The sequence below is a fragment of the Sprattus sprattus genome, assembly GCF_963457725.1.
Source record: "Sprattus sprattus genome assembly, chromosome: 20".
Taxonomy (NCBI): Eukaryota; Metazoa; Chordata; class Actinopteri; order Clupeiformes; family Clupeidae; genus Sprattus; species Sprattus sprattus.
In genome coordinates this window covers 1,542,263-1,564,164 of record NC_137918.1, presented here as the reverse complement: position 1 = coordinate 1,564,164, position 21,902 = coordinate 1,542,263, and the positions used below count along the sequence as shown (strand labels likewise).

At 42.1% G+C, this 21,902-nt stretch overlaps 1 protein-coding gene across 2 annotated transcripts in view; it reads left to right on the top strand.

Moving 5' to 3' along the window:
- grinaa (glutamate receptor, ionotropic, N-methyl D-aspartate-associated protein 1a (glutamate binding)) overlaps positions 1 to 21,902 on the top strand; it is a 45,029-nt gene that overhangs the window by 10,431 nt on the left and 12,696 nt on the right. Inside the window, exons 1-2 of one of the 2 annotated variants that reach the window (XM_080859614.1) lie at positions 7,336 to 7,456; positions 19,864 to 20,234. In XM_080859614.1, the coding sequence (XP_080715740.1) occupies positions 7,380 to 7,456; positions 19,864 to 20,234 (448 nt within the window). In that variant the 5' untranslated portion in view covers positions 7,336 to 7,379. Of the gene's footprint in view, positions 1 to 7,335; positions 7,457 to 19,863; positions 20,235 to 21,902 lie in introns of those variants that run through there. The other variant, XM_080859615.1, reaches the window with a different exon arrangement.

The following is a 21,902-nucleotide window of genomic DNA, read 5'->3' as shown; positions in this document are numbered from 1 at the left end:
AAATAGCTACACGGTCATTTATCTGTATGATGTCACATGTGTGCGCCAGTGTTGTCAATCACATGCGGGCGCCAATGTTGTCAAAGATAATCTGTAACTTGTGGAAGTTATATTGTTAAACTGTGAGTACTTTGGTAGATTAAAGTGTAAACTTTAAATACAAATGCTAGTACAACTTCTATACGTTATCTGTAATGTTGTGAGTGTGCAGTGGAAATGTAAGTTGGATTCGTAAAACGTACTTTAGGAAATAAATGACATTGCTTGACGTGTAGCTATTTGTCTCTGTTTTGTTACTGACTATCAACCTAATAAAAATCTCAACAACGTTTATAGTAGGCTAAGATCTTTAAAAAGAGTCTCATCGGCGCGGAGTGCCAGATCGCGTCCTAGGTGAGGCGCGCCTCATTCACAGAATGGAGAGTCTTGCCCAGGAGTGCCAGATCGCGTGCTAGTCCTTACCTGGCGTAATTACGTATGACGAAAGCACGGTGGGGATAGCCCTCCCGGAAGCCATAGAGATTGCAATGAGAGCCCTGTGGCGGCGGTTACAAACATGAAAAAAAGGATACGGAACCACTGACATGGGCCCGTCATAATAGCCTGCACCTGGCCCCGTGGTTACTACGTTACGCCACTGATTAGCCCATACCTGAATGTTCTACTATACCAAATTGTGAGAAAACTAAAAAAACAGAAAAAGTATTTCCTGTATTTTAAAAATACAAAATACATGTATTGTATTTTGTTACATTTTCTGGCAGCAGTATTTTGTATTTTATTTTGATACATTTATTTAAGGGGTATTTTGTATTTTGTATCAAAATACATTTTGATGTATTTTTGCCCATCTCTGCTTATTGTGTACGCTTGTGAGTTTAACAACGCTTGTTTGTGAGCGAGAGCATTTAACTGTTGATGCCCCAGTTTAATAAAGCCAGGCTATTCATAAAAAACGTACGTCAATGTGGCATTAGTACTATGAACAGTTGAGAAATTGATTCCGTTGGGCTGTAGGACTCGGTCCGGGCTCGGTTACTATTCTGTCGGACTGGGCCGGGCTCGTACAGAAAAATTCGCCCCGATCCATGCTCTAATGCTCATGTATTTGTATTTTTGTACAATCCTGGACAGAATTTTAAGTTTAATAAGGCCATAAGAACTGCTGTTGATGTGCAATAATTCTCATGGATGCATGCACTTTATTACAAGAGTTCAATATTTCTGCATTGCAGTTCAATTAAGTTATTTTTGTTTAAAGACAATAAAGAAGTGTTTTCCTTAAACATTGTGCCCATTATTGTAATCTCCAAGAAGGTATAACTCTGAGAATTCCAATCACATTTTAAAAAAAATATCGTCTAATTATCGTTATCGTCAAAATGAAAAAAAAATATCGAGATATTATTTTTTGCCCATATCGCCCACCCCTAACTGCAATATATCCAGAACAGCGCTGCCAGGATCCTGATGAGGGTGCGTAAACACAACCACATCACCCCCACCCTGAAAGCACTTCACTGGCTCCCAGTCCCACTCGGAATAGAGTTCAAGGTCTCCCTCCTCACCCACAAATGCCTATACGGACATGCTCCCTCCTACCTCAGGGAACTCCTCTCCCCCCAGACCTCCTCACGCTCCCTCCGTTCTGCATCCGCAAACACCCTTCAAGCCACCAGAACTAAGCTCTGCACCATGGGTGACCGGGCTTTCTCCTCTGCTGCCCCAAGGCTGTGGAATGCCCTCCCTGACCATCTCAGGGCCCCACAGTCTATTGACGTTTTTAAAAAAGGCCTGAAAACGTATCTTTTTTCAAAAGCTTTCTTCTAATCATTGTTAATTGTTGTTGTCTTATATATATATATGTAGCACTTTGAGATCTGTATGATGTAAAGTGCAATACAAATAAAATGTATTATTATTATTATTATTATTATTATATAGTTCTTAATATTTTCTTTGAATAACCACTCTCGGATGGAAAGAAAACGAGTCTACGCGTGGATGTGTTTCAACAACGGTAGAAAACTGTGTTTGCTCCGTCTTTTACTGGACTGGATAATTATATGACGGTGGTATTAGTTACAGTTGAGACACCCGAAATAACTTGCATGCGCAGTAATCCTGAGACGTGATTTTTAGTTTGCACATGAATACTAGCGTCTTCTTTGATCCCAGGAAATTTGAGCACATAACCCATCTCCCTTACGGAGATATTGGCGAAAGTTGTTTAACCTACTTCATTGCAAACGTCTAGTTTTTCAAACGTGTCTAGTTTTTGTGCAGTAGTGAATAGAGTCTCAGTCTACTACACCATACATAGCATATCATGTTTGTAGAAAATGATTAAGGTGCAACAAATGCCAATAAGCATATTTAAATTAAATGATTCACATTGCAAGCAAAATGGTGCGGCTGGAGCACAGGGAGGGACAACGGTGACGCAGTTTGGATGTAGCGACAAACATTTATGTGCTGTAACAAACAGTGTTAACCAGTATGTGAGTAACGTGGCTTTTATTAAAACATAGCATGTGTAATGTGTAGCTATTTCATTCCGTTTATTAACCTTTCCGGCTGTCTGTATTACTAGCCAGCAGCAGACGTAAAGGAAAGGGAGCATTTTACTCCCCGGCAATCTCTCTACAAACTTCCATATAGACGCGGGATCAGCAGAGGAAAATCTACTTTCCTTTTGGGAGAAACCAGGCCAGTCGTTCCCACGACTACAGCACCTTGCAAAACGAATTATATGCGTTCCAGCAACAGGTGCTGCGAGTGAGCGCTCCTTCAGTGCAGCAGGGCGCGTTATAGAAGCCAGGCGCTCTCGCCTGAATCCTGACACTGTAGATGCTATTTTATTCCTGCATAGTGCTAAGACAAATTCTAAATAGAACGAAGGTTAGGCATATCAGCAGAGGTATATTTTGGTTACATTAGGATGGCTACGTTTATAGCTTGCGTTTTGGGCGCACCAGTTTGTCGCGACTGTAATGGCATATTTCATTGTGGGGGTGATTGATAGCTTAAGGCTTACAAGACACGGTGTTTTCCGATGTTTTACTGAGTCCTCTCTGTCTCTATCACACACACACACACACACACACACACACACTAACGGAAGCAAAAAAGGTTTAAATTAAGTGACATCCCTCAAATGTCGCGTCTCCCGCAAACCTGCAAGCTGAGTCAGCTGTCAGTATTGGAAGAAGCCTTAACGTCTCGAAGATGAAACTTCCTGGGTTATTTTGTTTCGTTAGGCTATTAGTTATATTTTAAAACAGCCAGTCACATTGTAGCCTACCACTCATGGAATAAGGAATTTCAAAGAGATGATGGAGTGAACTTTCTAGCCTCTAACTTTCTAGCCTCCTGTCACCGTCTCCCCCCAGTCACGCACGGCCTCCTCCATGACACATCGGCCTGATTTGACACGCCCTTTTCTAAGCCGAACGAACGTGGTAAACCACCTCTCTCGAAAGCTTCAGACGATCGGCGGAAAAAGTAACGGTTTACATCTAGACCCCTTATACATGAGGCAATTGTAACACGTTCGCGAGTTTCTATCGTGGTAGACGCGATGTAACAGCTTTACATTGACGCATGTATGAGGGGCTATTGAGACCTTTTATTTTAGTTGACCTGTTTTGGCATCCCACAACACAACAAGATGGCATTTTTTTAACGAAGAAACTGAGACAAAGAAATCCTTAGCTTTTTTTCCCCCCAAAATCCTCTTGCACTGTCACTAACTATGGCTGGAATTGCCGCTTTTTTGCCTCCAGAATGTTTGCGTTTAACGTTTATGACGTAGGTCATAAAAGGGTCTATAGAATAGATCAGACTTATCAACTCGATTAAACAGAACGAGGGTTTGGCTGTAGCCTACTTGAAACATATTCAGAACATACTCGCTGACGTGCATTGTGATGAATCGCTTACAAATCTGCTTAAAACAACTAGTGAGGGTGTTTTAGAATAATATTTATGCCATATACAATAAGTGACTTTATGTAAACACCACGTATTAATGTTAGCTGTCTAATTATTTAGCGCAATGCTAGCATGACTCTACCGTAATTCGGTTTTTAACCAAGGTAGCCTATTGTACCTATGGAGCCTGTTGATCGCGACCTGTATACAAATCTGGTTAAAAAGATAAAGGTGAGCTGTTATTTATAGATTATAAATATTTCCCAGGCATCTAATGGCTTACAGCTACCTGTAAAGCATCTAAACGTACAGAGTAAGGTAGGTTGACTGCTAAATCGGCAGCCACCAGTCTTAGCCACCAGCTCTCATAAGTCAGTTATTGTATATATGGCATTAATATTACTAGTGCAGTTCCCGTAGGAATTATGCATTCTGTAGTGTTAGCAGACGTAGGTGTAGCTGTTGGGTAGTGTAATAGCAAGACATAGCCTATTTGCACTCCACGGTACAGGTTACACTGAAGTATTATTGTGATCAGGGCTCGAAATTGGCACCCGCCAAGCGCCAATGGCGTGTAGATTTTTGGGCTGGCGACTAAATTGTCTCCGATGCTCCGCCACTTGGCGAGTGACATTGCGGAGCAAATCTCCCGTCTATTGAGCCCGTCATGGTTAAAAATAGCTTGCAACGCCAACACGAACGGGAGAAGTGAAAGGGTAATATAAAGTTCTTAGAATTTGAATACAACAATTACAAATTGCACGCGAATACAATGTTCTAATATTTTGCCAGCGAATACAAACTTCTAATACTTTGAGCTTATAAAGTTCTAATATTTTGAGCACGAATCAAAAGTTGAAACCGACTTAGTTGACCTCACGCAAGTTAACGCAGTTAAACGAAAGCTAAAATAATGTGCCGATTCATTGCCGTTGCATCACCTCAAGCAAAGGTGCAGAGAACATCTAGGTCTAGGGAGGAAGAAACAACAGCCACAACAGCAGCTACAGCTACACCAAGAGCATGTTGCAGTAGGTGGCTCATTACAAATAATGGGGAGCCGAAATACGTTGACGGTTGTAGTTTAAGCTTAGTAGAAGAGCAATGGCTGAATAAGCTTATCGCCGACCAGTGGGCGCTCGCACGCCCCCTTCAGTGAAGCAGAGGTACTGTTTGCCTTCCCTCTGTTTTTTCAATGCGGTTTTTTGTCAGATCAGTAAGACTATATTATAATAAGCTTTTGAATATCTATGCTGTAGTGTTAGTTGGACAATATGTATCTATCATATAGGTGTCATTTAAAAGCTTAATTTAGATTTTTTTTTTTAGTAGACCTAATGCAGCGCTTCTTATGAGGTTAAATTAATTCATCTGAAGTACATTTTTAATAGCAAACTCCTGAATGTGCTTTTTAAAAAAAGGTCATGCAAAAGTAAATTACATAATTAACGTATCGTAAAGGAGGGCCTTTAAGGATTCCCGGGTACAGCATGATACAGCACGTGTTGCGGCTGTCACCAGCCAATTGGGCAATATTGGTTGATTTCTTTTAATCCATTCTGAGAGTGATTAACGATGATATTAAAATCATAGGTGACGATTGTTTATATCAAACAATGTCAGAGTAGGTCTGAAATGGCAGGTTTAATTTTGGCTGGTAAAAAATATAATTGGCTGGTGAATTTTTTCATCTACCAGCCATATTGGCTGGTAAGGCAAAAAGTTAATTTCGAGCCCTGATTGTGATGCATGTTTCCTTTTCATTAAGAAATGTTTTAATGTTGTATAGCCTTTTTGGAGATACACCAACAAATAAAGTTTGACCGGACTGTCATGAATATTGACAAAGACTTTGAAATCGACAGCAAAGATGTACTAAAACAATTTGATGCAACTGACAGAAGGAGAATTAACTTCAATTCAAAAAAATCAAACTGACGTCTCCTCTAAGCTGGCAAGCTCGGAGAAGCCTCTGTTCAATGATTGGCTGAGGGGGTGGGAGGCGGGATCTGCTGCTGCTGTCTTGAATTCAACGTGAGTGCTCAATACACCATTAAGCTGAATTGGATGACAGTTTTTTTTTTACTCTTTTTTTTTTTGCCTTAGGCGCTCGGGATTTTTCATAGGCGCTCGGGAAAACGGCTTAGGCGCGCACCCAAATTTCCTCTATGCAGGAAAACCCTGCATGTTGTTGTTGACGACCAATGTTGTGGTTGATAATTGTGGCTGTTGCAGTATAGCGTTCAGGTCAGTGGAACATGCTAGAAGTAGACGTCTGGTGAGGAGCACAGGTTGGCCATAAATGCAGTGGAGGTAGGCTGAGGCGAGCAGGTTGGCTCTGATCTTCGGGGATATTTCTGGCTCAGGAGTTCCAGTGCTCTAGCCATGATGGACCTGACACCGGGCCAGGGATTACCCCATCACCACGGCAGCCATGGAAATAAAGAGCAAGCTACACAACAGGCTTTTAGTGGCCACTTTTCTGTACAAGAACAAAGTCCGAAAAATAAAAGGGAATAGAGTGTAGCCTCAGTGGACCAAAATATTGAGGTTATATGAATCAATGGCTCCAAGAGTAACAGCAGTTAACTGTGACCCAGGTTGTTATGCATAAGTGTGATTGTGCAGCCTGGCCAACTGACTTAATTGACTTGAATCTCTGCTGAAATCTCTGTGGGTGACAACAGCTTTACTGAAACTACATTTATAGCCATAGTGCTATTTGTGGGCCTTTATGGTTTGATCCATACTTTCTATATCTTAATATCTCCAGGTGAATGTTGATGGGCTACACCGCCTATACAAGTGCCTATAAGCAGCATTCCACTGATTGTAGCATAATGATATTCATAATATCATATATACAGTGCCGTTTGAAAGTATGTGAACCCCTTGAGCAGTTAAGATTTTTCTGTTGTTTTACCATGATTTTTAATTTTTTTCATAACAATTTTCCATAGATGAAATGTCAGGTTTATGTTTATAAATTGAATGTACTTGTTTAGAGGGAGATGTGTGAGTAGCCAAAAAACTACATGATATTAGTGTATGTGCAAAAGTAAGTGAACCCCCAGCTGCATTGGCAAAGTGAAGCAGGTAACAGATTCGGTGAAACATATTTGGGTGCTTAATTAGTCAATTAAGCAAACCAATCAAACGAGACATTTTAAGGAACAGGGTTGGGCAACACAGATTAAAAGAGAGAGGAAACCAACCAAACTACTGTAGTGCCAAGGTGTTCCCACACAGATCAACAATGCCGAGAGGAAAGGAGATATCGAGGTTGGATGTCGAGGTTGGATGTTCCATCCACTGTAAGCCAAATAATTTACAAATGGAGGGCATTCAACATGAATGATTTGTCTTACAGTGGATGGATGGGGCTGGAATCTTTTGGAGATGGTCAGCTTTCCCCAGACTGATGGGCTTACAGTACCTTCTTCCTGATGTCCTCGATATCTCCTTTCCTCTCGGCATTGTTGATCTGTGTGGGAAGTGAACACCTTGGCACTACAGTAGTTTGGTTGGTTTCCTCTCTCTTTTAATCTGTGATGCCGAACCCTTTTCCTAACGATGTCTCATTTGATTGGTTTGCTTAATTGACTAATTAAGCACCCAAATGTGTTTCACCGAATCTGTCTGTTACCTGCTTGACTTTACCAATGCAGCTGGGGGTTCACTTACTTACACCTATTCCATGTTTTATGAGGTTTTTTGCCTACTCACACAATTCCCTCTAAACAAGTACATGCAATTGATAAACATACACCTGACATTTCATCTATGGAAAATTGGTGATGAAAAAAATGAAAAATTATGGTAAAACAACAGAATACTCTTAACTGCTCAAGGGGTTCACATACTTTCAAGCGGCACTGTATATATAGACAGAGACATATCAAACTTCATGCGTAGCCCTGTAGGCTCTGAGCCACAGCGATTTCTGGGTCATAAGTAGGTGACGACCCATATGCCAGCTTGCCCATATTTCCTACATTCTCTACATGGTGTCAGTTGATGTCATGACATTGGTGTAATAACTAGGTCATTAATGACTGTAAAGACTGTAATAATATAAACATTTAGTGACTACCAGAAAAACACATTTGCCACAATTTGCCATTTAAATACAATGTGCCAAGGAAGAATGATTAGGTTGAAGGACCGTAATGAAGTTTAAAAAAAAAAAAAAAAAAAAAAATGTATCAGCTTCTGTGGAATGTTGCACATATTGACGTCTAGATATTTGATGGTTATTATAGAGACTCCATTCCTCATCCCTTTCACCATTAGTCATGGCTGCACTTGTGGGATGTTTTTGTTTTGTACTGCTGTGAACCCCAGATAATCTGTTTTAAGCACAAATATACCTGGAGGGGATTGGGGTTAGGTATTTAATTTTTTGTCTAGGGTCTAGGGCAGGGGTCCCCAACCTTTTTTGCACCACGGACCGGTTTAATGTAGGGAATTTTTTCACGGACCGGCTTCAAGGTGTCATTTTACACCACTTATTAGTCACGTCATCCATTCATATTGATGTGAGGCAAGCGCGAGTTTGATACAATGAAGCCCGGTCTGCTCATATACACAACAGCTAACATTAACGTTAGGTATTACGAACGTTAAGTGCATGAAAAATACAACTCACCATAACTCTGAATCAGTGCTTGGTCTCCATGTGCCGAAGCAGTTTTGAAGGCTTCATTGGCTCGTTTGTTAGCTTGTCGTCACATATTAAACAGAGCGGACTTGGTGCTTGAGAATCACCTGTTGCAATAAACCCGTATTTTAAAGTAGCCTATGACTCCTGGTATTGTCTGTTAAAAGAAGCTTTCTTTTTTTGAGGTTCTAGGCTCCTCTTCTGGCTCCTTAATTGACCGTTTCACCTTTGCAAAGAAGCTCTCCAAAGATGTTTGTTTTATTACTAATTTTCGCTAGTATGCAGGCTTTTTTTTTTTGAGTGACATATCACGTGAACGAGACAAGCGTCTTGACGTGACAAGAGGCACAGGCGAATGTTACGTCCGGGAAAATCCGGTAGTTTTTCAAAATAAAACACCTTTCAGACTCCAATAATTAATACAGCGGAAATTATATAAATTATTTATTCTTTCTGTGCGGCCCGGTAACAAATACCTCACGGACCGGTACCGGGCCGCGGCCCGGTGGTTGGGGACCACTGGTCTAGGGTATCTGTTATTGAGTTTCATTTTGTGCTGTCTTTATTTTTCCGCACTATACCACTCTAGATACCTGTGAAGGTTTGTCTCAAAGTTAAGGCAGTAATTGGAACAGGGAAGTGCCCTGGTGCTCTTCAGAGATCAGTGCTTTTGTTCAGATGGGCGTGGTCCCCTTGCCGCTGGGATGCAGCGCCATTCATCATCAAAAATTAATTTCAAGGTTTTCCCCAAATGTATATTTCCGTTACACAGCAACAGTCACATGACCATGACACTGGACTTTTACAGCTAAGAGTGGTTTAATCCTCTGTGACTGGGAGTATTCTGCCCACTCTTAAATATTTATGTTAGAGCTGAAGTCTTACCAGTGCTGAGAAGGTACTTGCAAACCTGTAGCGTAACTAACTACTGACAACAGGACTTTGTTTGTTGGCTAGTTGTGTGGGCCAACTATGTGGAGTGGTGCTTGTCGTTGTCATAGAGACCTTTGTGATCCACGGTGGTTACAGCTGGGTCGGGGTCAGCTACTGTTTTGCTGAAAATGGCATCTTTAGTGCAGTTAGTTGAGGGCCCTGTGGTGTGAAGTTGACAAGAAAGTTACAAACTAGTAAATCTTCACTTCTTACTATCACTCAGTTGAGCCTCTTTGTGTTAGGTGTTAGCATGATCTGGATGGTGTCACTGGCTTTACAAGCCACCCTAAGAGGATTTCTTTCAGTTCTTTTCTTTAACCCTTACCTGGCTAACATTCCCCTCTGTCGCTCCCATGTTTGTCTCCCGCTCTCTTTCCGCTCTCTTTCTTTCTGTCTGTTTTATTTATGCAGCTTGTCTAGGTCACATTCTTCCTCCTCTTATGACTGTGTTTTTATGTCTTCTTTCTCTCACTCTCTCTCTCTCTCATGCATCTGCCTCACTTTCTCCCAGTCTTTTGCGCTCTCTCTCTCTGCTGCAATTGTTCCATTCTATCCTATTTTTTCCTCTATCTCTCTATGTCTTTTATTTGTTCACTGTTTTCTTTTTAAATGTTATTTTCTCCCTGTCTCGTTTGGGTCTGTTGTCTGTGACCTAGACGGTCTGTGCAAGGCCTAAACTATTTACCCATCAGATGTGTGTTAAGCACACAGGTGCTTGTTTTATTTACCTTTCTCTGAACGCATGAACACACACACAAACACAATAAAAAAGCCATTTCCGTGTGAGTGAGAGAGAGTTAGAAACTTCCTGGGTGTGTAAAAGAATACCTGGGTGCTTATTTTTGTACTGCGACCATAGAGAGAGAGAGAGAGAGCATGCTGACAGCAGACAGTTTGTGTTGCCAGTGAAGTCCCTCTGTTCCTGTCCTGTGTCCTTTTAAGACAGGAAATTATCATCCTGCCGTCAACACCGGCTCTTTTAAGTAAACTATGCTGGTGTTTAACTTGTGGTAGGGGACCTTTTTAATTGTGCAACTGTGTTTGTTTGTTAGGGTGTGTGTGTGTTAAACCCTCCACACATAAAGCTGCGTATTCAAAAGCATTGTCCACTCTCCAGGCCCCCTGATAACCATCAGCCGAGCCATAGCATCAGCAGGTTTGCCCATTCTCCCATCGGCACTCTACCAGCATGCACTCTGGCCAGGGCTAGCACCTAGCATGGAGCTGAACTGCACCCACCACAAACTGCCCCTGGGTGCATGCAGCTGAAAGGATAGGTCGATGTCTTCCAGGCCCTTTGTTAACTTTGGGTTAAACATTACAGAAAATGCTTTTCACCATTTGCAACAGGTCGTGGGTTCATTCTGATACACACGGTGTGTGTCTTATCTTGTCACAAGCTCTCCATTGGCTGCCCTCATCATAGTGAATTACTTCCTTCCTCACTGACGTCAAGATATGTCAGCTCAGTTAAATTAGCCCAGTTTGAAATGTATTAACTGTTTTGAGTTGATTAGTATCGATTGGCATAGACTCTATCAGGGCTAATCAGGATAGACCTAATCAGAATGTTTGTAACAAAGGTTGCCAAGGTACTTCCGGGTGGCAAACTGTCATCCTGTCAACAGCTGAAGTAGTCGCGTTAATGAACTACTTTAGCTGTTGACAGGATGTAAGATATTTGTTGTTGTGACGTCATGCTGAATTGTCGTATAGCAGCAGAAATAAGTTTAGGCCTTAGTTGTGTGTGTGTGTGTGCATGGGTGCGTGCGTGCCTTCGTTCACTGAGACTGATTGGATCCTTTAGGCTTGAGACTGCCTGGAAACAGAGCGTTTATTCTAGTCTTCTCTCTAACAGCACATTGAAAAACAACAAAATGACTTTGGCCTCCAGACCAGAGCTGCAGGCTTTACGCATGTGAATGTGAAAGACAGGGGGGGCATTTGTGCCGTCAGCACAGTTGCTCTTAAGGCTGTCTAGGCTGTCCCACTACACAGCAAGCTCAAGGGGGAGGGAGTGAAAACAGAGACTATTGTGAGAAATGCTGAGAAGAAAGGAGAAGAGATAACCACAGATAAATCTGGGTCTTATCATCGGTTTCACCTGCTTGTGACTCACTTTCCTCCCTGTGACACACAGACAGTATGCTGTCAGAGTGGAAACTGGTACTTATTTGGTGTGATCAACACAGGCCACTGAGTGTTTGGCTTTAGCCTAGATGTGGCCTAATCTTACCATTAAGGGCCTTATATAGTACACAAAACGGTCGTGTCGGATGGTTGGACAGTGGGCGGGCGGCCGGATAGTACGTACTAGTTAGCATTTGTGTCCCTTTATAGTACTCCAACGGCTGTGGGTGCTGAAAACAATTCTCTTCCACAACAGTAGGGGGAGTAACGGTTTAAGTCCCGAAAGACAAACTACCCCATGACGTTTTTGTGCGATGGAAATTGTTAGTTGGCTTTACCTCTCCTCCACAACAGTCAATTTCTACTCTCCCACCAGCTGCCACTACTCAAATGCAACAGGTGTCAGCAGATACACAATATTGTGACTGTGTCTAATGCTATCTATACACCTGATAGGGCAAACTTATCTTTATCATGGTAGGTTTTTTTTTTGTGGAAGAAAAAGTAGCAATCTACAACAAAATGATATGCTTAATTTACACTATAGAAACGATTAAAAAACAATAAAATTAAATCAATACGTTCTTATTTTCTTTGGTATTTTCGTCCTATTAGATTTGCAATGATTTCTGGGTACTTTTTGTAATCTCTATTTGATCGAGGTATGTTTGTCTTCATTTTACGGTAGTGCGGCCACGATTAGGGACCATGCTGCTATTGGTCAATCTGCGATTTCGACTTCCGGCTCTTGCATGTCAAGAAACACAATTACTAGGTTTCACTCGATTCACTCGATAAAATGGTACACAATTAGCATTTCCAGCGCTTGCATGTCAAGAAACACAATTGGTATGTTTCACTCGATAAAATGGTACACAATTAGCAGTTAGGTTTCAGTCGATAAAATAATAAATAAACTTGTTTTCATTTAGGAGACAAACTGCCACACAACTAGTAGGGACGTTTCAGTCTTGCTTCAGCAGGGACACGAACCTACAATCTTCTCGTTTTGAGACTGCTTCTAATTACTAAACTGCTTCTCTACCTCCTAGACCACTGTCGGTTGATAGTGAAGGGATTATTTATTTGGTATTTGTCCGGCCCATAAAGTTAATTATTATTTATTATTATTAGTTAAGGCACTGGTAATATTGGCATGGCCCATACATACACGTACCAGTTTAGGCAATGTACAGCTAATATTGGCATGGCCCTTACATGTACGGACCAGTTTAGGCACTGTACAGCTAATGTTGGCATGGCCCTTACATGAACGGACCAGTTTAGGCACTGTACAGCTAATATTGGCATGGCCCTTACATACACGGACCAGTTTAGGCACTGTACAGCTAATATTGGCATGGCCCTTACATACACGGACCAGTTTAGGCACTGTACAGCTAATATTGGCATGGCCCTTACATGTACCGACCAGTTTAGGCACTGTACAGCTAATATTGGCATGGCCCTTACATGTACCGACCAGTTTAGGCACTGTACAGCTAATATTGGCATGGTCCTTACATGAACGGACCAGTTTAAGCACTGTACAGGTAATATTGGCATGGCCCTTACATGTACGGACCAGTTTAGGCACTGTACAGCTAATATTGGCATGGTCCTTACATATAGTGAGCAGTTAAGGCACTGTACAGCTAATATTGGCATGGTCCTTACATGTACGGAGCAGTTAAGGCACTGTACAGGTAATATTGGCATGGCCCTTACATTTACGGAGCAGTTAAGGCACTGTACAGGTGATATTGGCATGGCCCTAGTTAGCAGGTAGATTTCAATCGATAAAATAATAAGTAAGAATCATTCGTTGACATTTACATATTGATTTAGCAGACGCATCAGCAGGGACACTAATTGACACACAAGCAGTAGTGGAGTTTTAGGCGTCGAAGCAGATGCTTCAGCAGGGAGACGAACCTACAATCTTCTCATTACTAGACTGCTTCTTATTACTAAACTATTTCTCTACCTCCTGGACCACTGTCAGTTGATAGTGACAGAATCATTTATTAGGAATTTGTGACGCCCATAAAATTAATTATTATTTATTATTATTAGTTAAGGCACTGTACAGCTAATATTGGCATGGCCCTTACATGAACGGACCAGTTTAGGCACTGTACAGCTAATATTGGCATGGCCCTTACATACACGGACCAGTTTAGGCACTGTACAGCTAATATTGGCATGGCCCTTACATATAGGGAGCAGTTAAGGCACTGTACAGCTAATATTGGCATGGCCCTTACATACACGGACCAGTTTATGCACTGTACAGCTAATATTGGCATGGCCCTTACATGTACGGACCAGTTTAAGCACTGTACAGGTAATATTGGCATGGCCCTTACATACACGGACCAGTTTAGGCACTGTACAGCTAATGTTGGCATGGCCCTTACATACACGGACCAGTTTAGGCACTGTACAGCTAATATTGGCATGGCCCTTACATACATGGACCAGTTTAGGCACTGTACAGCTAATAATAGCTGTACAGTGCTTTAACTGCTCTGTAGATGTAAGGGCCATGCCAATATTACATGTACAGTGCTTAAACTGGTCCGTTCATGTAAGGGCCATGCCAATATTACCTGTACAGTGCCGTAACTGGTCCGTAGATGTAAGGGCCATGCCAATATAACCTGTACAGTGCCTAAACTGGTCCGTACATGTAAGGGCCATGCCAATATCACCTGTACAGTGCCTTAACTGCTCCGTACATGTAAGGGCCATGACAATATTACCTGTACAGTGCCTTAACTGCTCCGTACATGTAAGGACCATGCCAATATTAGCTGTACAGTGCCTTAACTGCTCACTATATGTAAGGACCATGCCAATATTAGTTGTACAGTGCCTAAACTGGTCCGTACATGTAAGGACCATGCCAATATTAGCTGTACAGTGCCTTAACTGCTCCCTATATGTAAGGGCCATGCCAATATTAGCTGTACAGTGCCTAAACTGGTCCGTGTATGTAAGGGCCATGCCAATATTAGCTGTACAGTGCCTAAACTGGTCCGTTCATGTAAGGGCCATGCCAATATTAGCTGTACAGTGCCTAAACTGGTCGGTACATGTAAGGGCCATGCCAATATTAGCTGTACAGTGCCTAAACTGGTCGGTACATGTAAGGGCCATGCCAATATTAGCTGTACAGTGCCTAAACTGGTCCGTGTATGTAAGGGCCATGCCAATATTAGCTGTACAGTGCCTAAACTGGTCCGTGTATGTAAGGGCCATGCCAATATTAGCTGTACAGTGCCTAAACTGGTCCGTTCATGTAAGGGCCATGCCAACATTAGCTGTACAGTGCCTAAACTGGTACGTACATGTAAGGACCATGCCAATATTAGCTGTACATTGCCTAAACTGGTACGTGTATGTATGGGCCATGCCAATATTACCAGTGCCTTAACTAATAATAATAAATAATAATTAACTTTATGGGCCGGACAAATACCAAATAAATAATCCCTTCACTATCAACCGACAGTGGTCTAGGAGGTAGAGAAGCAGTTTAGTAATTAGAAGCAGTCTCGAAACTCGAAGATTGTAGGTTCGTCTCCCTGCTGAAGCAAGACTGAAACTTCCCGACTAGTTGTGTGGCAGTTTGTCTCCTAAATGAAAAAAAGTTTATTTATTATTTTATCGACTGAAACCTAACTGCTAATTATGTACCATTTTATCGAGTGAAACATACCAATTGTGTTTCTTGACATGCAAGCGCTGAAAATGCTAATTGTGTACCATTTTATCGAGTGAATCGAGTGAAACCTAGTAATTGTGTTTCTTGACATGCAAGCGCTGAAAATGCGCATATTTTTTGGAGCCGGAAGTCGAAATCGCAGATTGACCAATAGCAGCATGGTCCCTAATCGTGGCCGCACTACCGTAAAATGAAGACAAACATACCTCATTTGATCATGTGACGAGACGATACGATATAGGCACAACATCTGAACGACTGACAGTGTTGTACAAGTCCACACCTTTCATGAAATAGTTAAAAGTTCATACAAGTAAACATGAACAGTTCACGAGTAAACATGAATAGTTCACGATCATTTTAATTCATTGTTCAGTTCATAGTTTTAGGGTGGAAAGTGAGAATGAAAGACTTCACTTGTTTTTTATAGAAAACTTTATCCAGGTTTGCGGCGCTTTAAAGAGACGCGACATTTGAGGGATCGTCACTTAATTTAAACCTTTTTTGCTTCCGTTAGTGTGTGTGTGTGTGTGTGTGTGATAGAGACAGCGAGAACTCAGTAAAACATCGGAAAACACCGTGTCTCTAAGCCTTAAGCTATCAATCACCCCCACAATGAAATATGCCATTACAGTCGCGACAAACTTCTTGGCATTGTGGTGCGCCCAAAACGCAAGCTATAAACGTATCCATCCTAATGTAACCAAAATATACCTCTGCTGATATGCCTAACCTTCGTTCTATTTAGAATTTGTCTTTGCACTATGCAGGAATACAATAGCATCTACAGTGTCAGGATTCAAGCGAGAGCGCCTGGCTTCTATAACGCGCCCTGCTGCACTGAAGGAGCGCAGCACCTGTTGCTGGAACGCATATAAATCGTTTTGCAAGGTGCTGTAGTCGTGGGAACGACTGGCCTTGTTTCTCCCAAAAGGAAAGAAGATTTTCCTCTGCTGATCCCGCGTCTATATGGAAGTTTGTAGAGAGAATGCGGGGGAGTAAAATGCTCCCGAAGTAGATTACATGTTTTTAACTTCGGGGTTAATTCCCTTTCGTCTACTGCTGGCTAGTTAATACATAGCCTACAGACAGCCGGAAAGGTTAATAAACAGAATGAAATAGCTACACATTACACACTATGTTTTAATAAAACCCACGTTACTCACATACTGGTTAACACTGTTTGTTACAGCACATAAACGTTTGTCGCTACATCCAAACTGTGTCACCGTTGTCCCTCCCTGTATCTGCTCCAGCCGCACCATTTTACTTGCAATGTGAATCATTGCCATTTGTTGCACCTTAATCATTTTCTACAAACATGATATGCGGTGTAGTAAACTGAGACTCTATTCACTACTGCACAAAAACTAGACACGTTTGCAACGTTTGAAATGAAGTAGGTAAAACAACTTTCGCCAATATCTCCGTAAGGGAGATGGGTTGTGTGCTCAAATTTCCTGGGATCAAAGAAATTCATGTATTCATGTGCAGACTAAAAATCACGTCTCAGGATTTCTGCGCATGCACGTTATTTCGGGTGTCTCAACTGTAACTAATACCACTGTCATATAATTATGAGTTCAGTAAAATACGGAGCAAACACAGTTTTCTACCGTTGTTGAAACACATCTTTAATTGCCGTCGCTCATGCTGGTTCTCTGGCAGTAGGCTACTTGGGCCGGCTCATGTATTGTGATATACAGGGAATAGTTTTCAAGGAAAGGATCTGCGCCTTTGACAGTGGCTGTTATGCATATATATATATGGATATAAAGGTAATGAAACAGGAAACGCTAGGTCCAGAAATGTTAGTTTCCGGAGTTGATGTCGTATGGAAATGAGGTTGTAGTGTGCCAATCACGGCCAAGGAGTATCCGTCGCCATGAGCGGACCGACAGAAATTTTTGCGGGGACACGGAGAGCTGTCCGACGTCTCTGGAGAGCACGGAGAGGGCGTTTCAGCTACCGGAGAAGGCGTTTCACTTACCTGAAGGCGTTCCTATGTGCCCAAAAACGTGTCGTACGGAGTAGCATAAAAATGCCTTTACTTGTATGCATACATCAGGTTCTTTGCCTAGTGTAGGGCAAACAACCCCTAGTATTCATAGAAGTGGATTTTGATGAACAGAACTGGACCACACAGACTACCTGCCTCTGTTTAGACAGGCATGCAAAAATACCTGGATGAGCTCAAATAAAATTAAATATTTAGACAACGTTGTCTAATTAGGATACTTCTTCTTTTAAGTAATCATGATGTGTTTCCCCCTGTGATTGGTAACATTGTCAACCACTTCAAAATGAAAAAGTGACACAATCTGTATCAGTGTGTCTGTGTTTGTTTTTGAGACAGCAGTGTCCTTAAGGGAAGCACATATGGCATGAAAGCTCCAGGGATTGGCTGTCCAGTGGAAATGGGGCAGAGTTGCATAATTCTGATGTTATTCAATGTGTCCTATAAAGACAGAGACACGGAGAGAGAGAGAGATAAAAATAGAAGGATAGATAGATAGAGAGAGAGAGAGAGGAAACCACAAAGGGTGGGAGGAGGAAAAGAGATTAAGTGATGGAGCGTGTGTGTGTGTGTGTCCAGATAGATGGATAGATAGATGTACATCCTTGTGTGAAAGGATGTTTTGTAGAGAAAAAATCCATCTGAGGCAGAAATGGTTTGATGGTAATGGATCTGTGTATGTTTGAGTCGGCACAGATGATCTGAGTCGTTGCATCTTCAGAGTGCGAGACAATAGCTTGGCCTGGGTCACACTCCAGACACACTAGTTTCACTAGTCACATGGCTACTTAACCCATTATTGTGTGTGACTCACCATGGCCACACCAGTCACATGGCTACACCAGTCACATGGCCACTGAACCCTACTGTGTGTGAGTGAACCTGTTGCATCGTTTGTGAGAGAATAGCTTGGCCAGCATTACCGTGTGTTTAATGTACTTTTTGTGGTATTATGAAACAGAAAAGATGACTGCTAAAGCATGTTTGGATTAAATTTGATTTGAAGGATTTGGTGTTGTAATCAGAAAGCTTGTTCAATGTATGAATTTTGGTCTTACAACGTCGTCATATTTACTTCAAACATCTGATGGTCTTACTCATTCACATAAACAGTATTAGGAGGCTTTAATCTGCCAAACAGGGTTTAACTAAGCTTGGATAATTTGCATTTCTTCAATTGTCTTGCCAATGGAAACATGCCAGATTGTCTTCCTCTTGTGCAGTTATCACACTTCTTCATTAGAAAAAGCAGTGGTGAATGCACTTTAAAAACAAACACACAAAAAAAAAACTTTTAAGGCGGCATGCAGCCTCTGGCTCTTGTAGTGATGATGTTTTAACGGGAAGCCCAGTTGCTATAGGAACTGGTGGATGTTAGAAAGAACGCTCCCGCTGATTTATTTCAAAGAAGCTGCTCTCCAAACATGAGCAGAAAGAGATTAAGCACAGACTCAAAGAAATCTAAAGACATCTCCCATGCCGGCATTTAACCCTACTGAAGCCTCGTAGCTGCATTGTATGAGAAGATTTAATGAAGTGCAAATCAGTGTCAAGTCAAAGTCAAGTCAAATGTATTTATGAAGCACATTTAAAAACAACTCGCTTTGACCAAAGTGCTGTTCAATCAGAATCACAATAAAATATAGAATCATAAAAAAACGGAAACAAAACACCCACATAAGCATCTTTAAACACAGTGTGCAAATCATCAATTCAGATCAGGAGGATCCATACGCTAAAGAATAATTCAGTGGACTATTCAGTATGCCACTGTGTGGTTTGCCATCTTGCGTGTTGAAAATTATCTAAAATGTTGGGGAAAAAGCATAACATACCCAGAGAGATCGATTGATATGCAAGAGCATAGTAAAGTTATGCAAGATAATTCACTAGCACCTTCTATCTGTTTGTTGACAGTTTCGTAACTAGGCCTATACGTCCCATGGTGCCCCTCTATGACTGTTGTAGTACCTGGTATGCTAAACCCAGCCATTTCTGCCTAAACCCAGCCATTTCCGCGAATAAAAGATGAAATTAGTAACCGTAAGGCCAATCTTGGCTGCTTCATCAGGCCTTGCTCCTTGCACATAATCCTCTTAAGTAATTCACAACATGCAACTTCTAGTAACATCATGTTTAGAGCTCCTACTGCGGTAGCTGTAACCCTTCTTGTGCATTTGGTGTGAAACTACTGCTTCAAAACATGACAATAGTGAGCCGGTTTGGAGGCTTTGTTGCTTAATAGAGATGAATAGGCAGTCATGGCTAAATGTGCTGGGTCATTGTACTGGTATTGGTTGCAGACCTGCTGTCCTCATTTGGCCATATGGACACAACCCCCACAGACTGACATTCAGCTATGACTCATGAACTCCGATTTGGTATTTGTCACATGCAGTGCTGTTAACTCTTTCGCTTTCTCTCTCTCCCTCTCTCTTTCTCTTTCTGTTTCCCTCACAGGACCTCTGTGGAAGTAGCAGCGATGTCTCAGGACAAGAATGGCTACCCTGGAATGGGGGAGTGCAACCCCCTCCACAACAACGTCTACGGCCAGCCCAACCCCGCTGCATTTGGGGTGCCTCCTCCGAACTATATGGGGGCCCCTGAGGTACCTCCTCCAAATTACATGGGTGGTCCTGGGGCACCTGGATACATAGATCCAGGACCCTACGTCCAGCCAGGCTTTACCCAAGGCTCACCCTACCCTCAGATGCCCTACCCACAGCAGCCCTACCCAGGGGCAGGGTACGCACAGGGTCCCCCACAGCCTTACCCAGGGGCAGGGTACGCACAGGGGCCCCCACAGCCTGGCTTTGGCCCCGACCCCAATGGTGAGTGCCTAGGACTTCCTGATTGTCAAACTGAGTTAGCCATCGTTGGCCCCCATGGGGGAAGTCATGCTCTGCATTTCAATTCTCTTTGGTAGCTGGTTAGTCATCCAGTGCCTAGGACATTGCTTCAGTTAGTGGCTGGGTCAGGGTCAGGGTCAAGGACGATAGAATGCAGTCCCCAACATTTTCTTTCACTTTGATACAGTGTTAAAGAACACACTTCCTTGTGACCAGTTTATTAAAATATTATACAATATATTAAAATATGTATTATTATTATACATTATAATAATACATTATGAAATTTCTTAGGCGGGAGTAAACTAATTGTGTCTGATGCAGAGGTTGCGCTAGACTTTTTCATTGTCCGTGAAAGGGTCGTAAAAAATCCGTCATTGTCCATTATTATCTGTCATTTTATTTTAACTTTTAAATGGTAATATAGGCCTAGGCCTAAGCTATAATGGTTATATTTAATAGCCTCACTTGTTTTTATTGACTTATTTTCATAAAAAAATATTCACAGAACAAGCATGTTTCGATAATAATTAATAATTTATTCATGCATTTCTTTCTGACGGTCAGAACTCGATTTTTCCGCTGTTAAAACATTGCGGCTGTTGTGCCTTAACATAGAACAATGGGCTATTTTTAGCTGAACGAAGACAATTATAGTGAAAATACAAACAGTCCACTTAGAATTCTTGAAGTGGTAATCTGCTGTAGGCAGCTCAAACTTTCCTTCTTGCCCGCATGGATTTGAATAGTGTGCTTGTTTGCGTGTAATCAAACGTATCGATGGATGGATACTGCTGCCGAGGCGATTGTCATTAGATGCTGCGTCTTTGCCTCCGACGGACGACTTCTCGTGGCGGTTTTTATTTTATTTTGAAGGCTGAATCCGCGCTCAGCTGCAACACTTTACACTGGGATAACCAGCGCCACTTCAGCCAACGCTCTAAAATCGGGAAACATTTCCCCTAGCGAAGTGATGAGCAGCCGACAGGAGCCCCTGAACGAGGGATTTACCGACCCTGCCAGCACTCTCGTCATAGGGAGAAAATCCCTCTGCATGCGGTCATTCTCAACCAGTGGTGCAGCTGCACCCCGCGGTGACCCGTAGTGGGCACAGACGCGCCCCAATGCCTCTAGTATGTTGGTTTGCCTGTACTTTCATTAAAATGATCGCAGATATTCGAGCAGCCGTGATCCTAAGCGTCCTTAACAATAACAGCACTGATCACATACAGGAGACAGCGAAGTGACACAAACGGCTCAATGCTTTTCTTTTAAATAGCAAAATTACATGTTTTCTGCAGATGATTGAGAAGGGGAAACAGCCTACTGAAACATACATAGGTAGATAGCCTAGCCTACTGCAGCCTAGGCTACATCTCAGATAGGGATGCACCGATCTGCTTTTTTCACCTCCGACACCGAAACCGATATCTGAGGTTTAGTATCGACCGATACTGATCCGATACCGATATTAAAAAAAACTGCGCAAAACTATGGTAACTGTGTGTATGTGTGTGACCACACGTGCGAGAGGGAGAAATGAGGAGTGCATGACATGAGATCTTGGTGCATTTTTTGCTCATTTGCTACTTAACATCATGTCTAGTCATCACTATCAATTCATAACATAGGCTAAAAATTATCACAAAT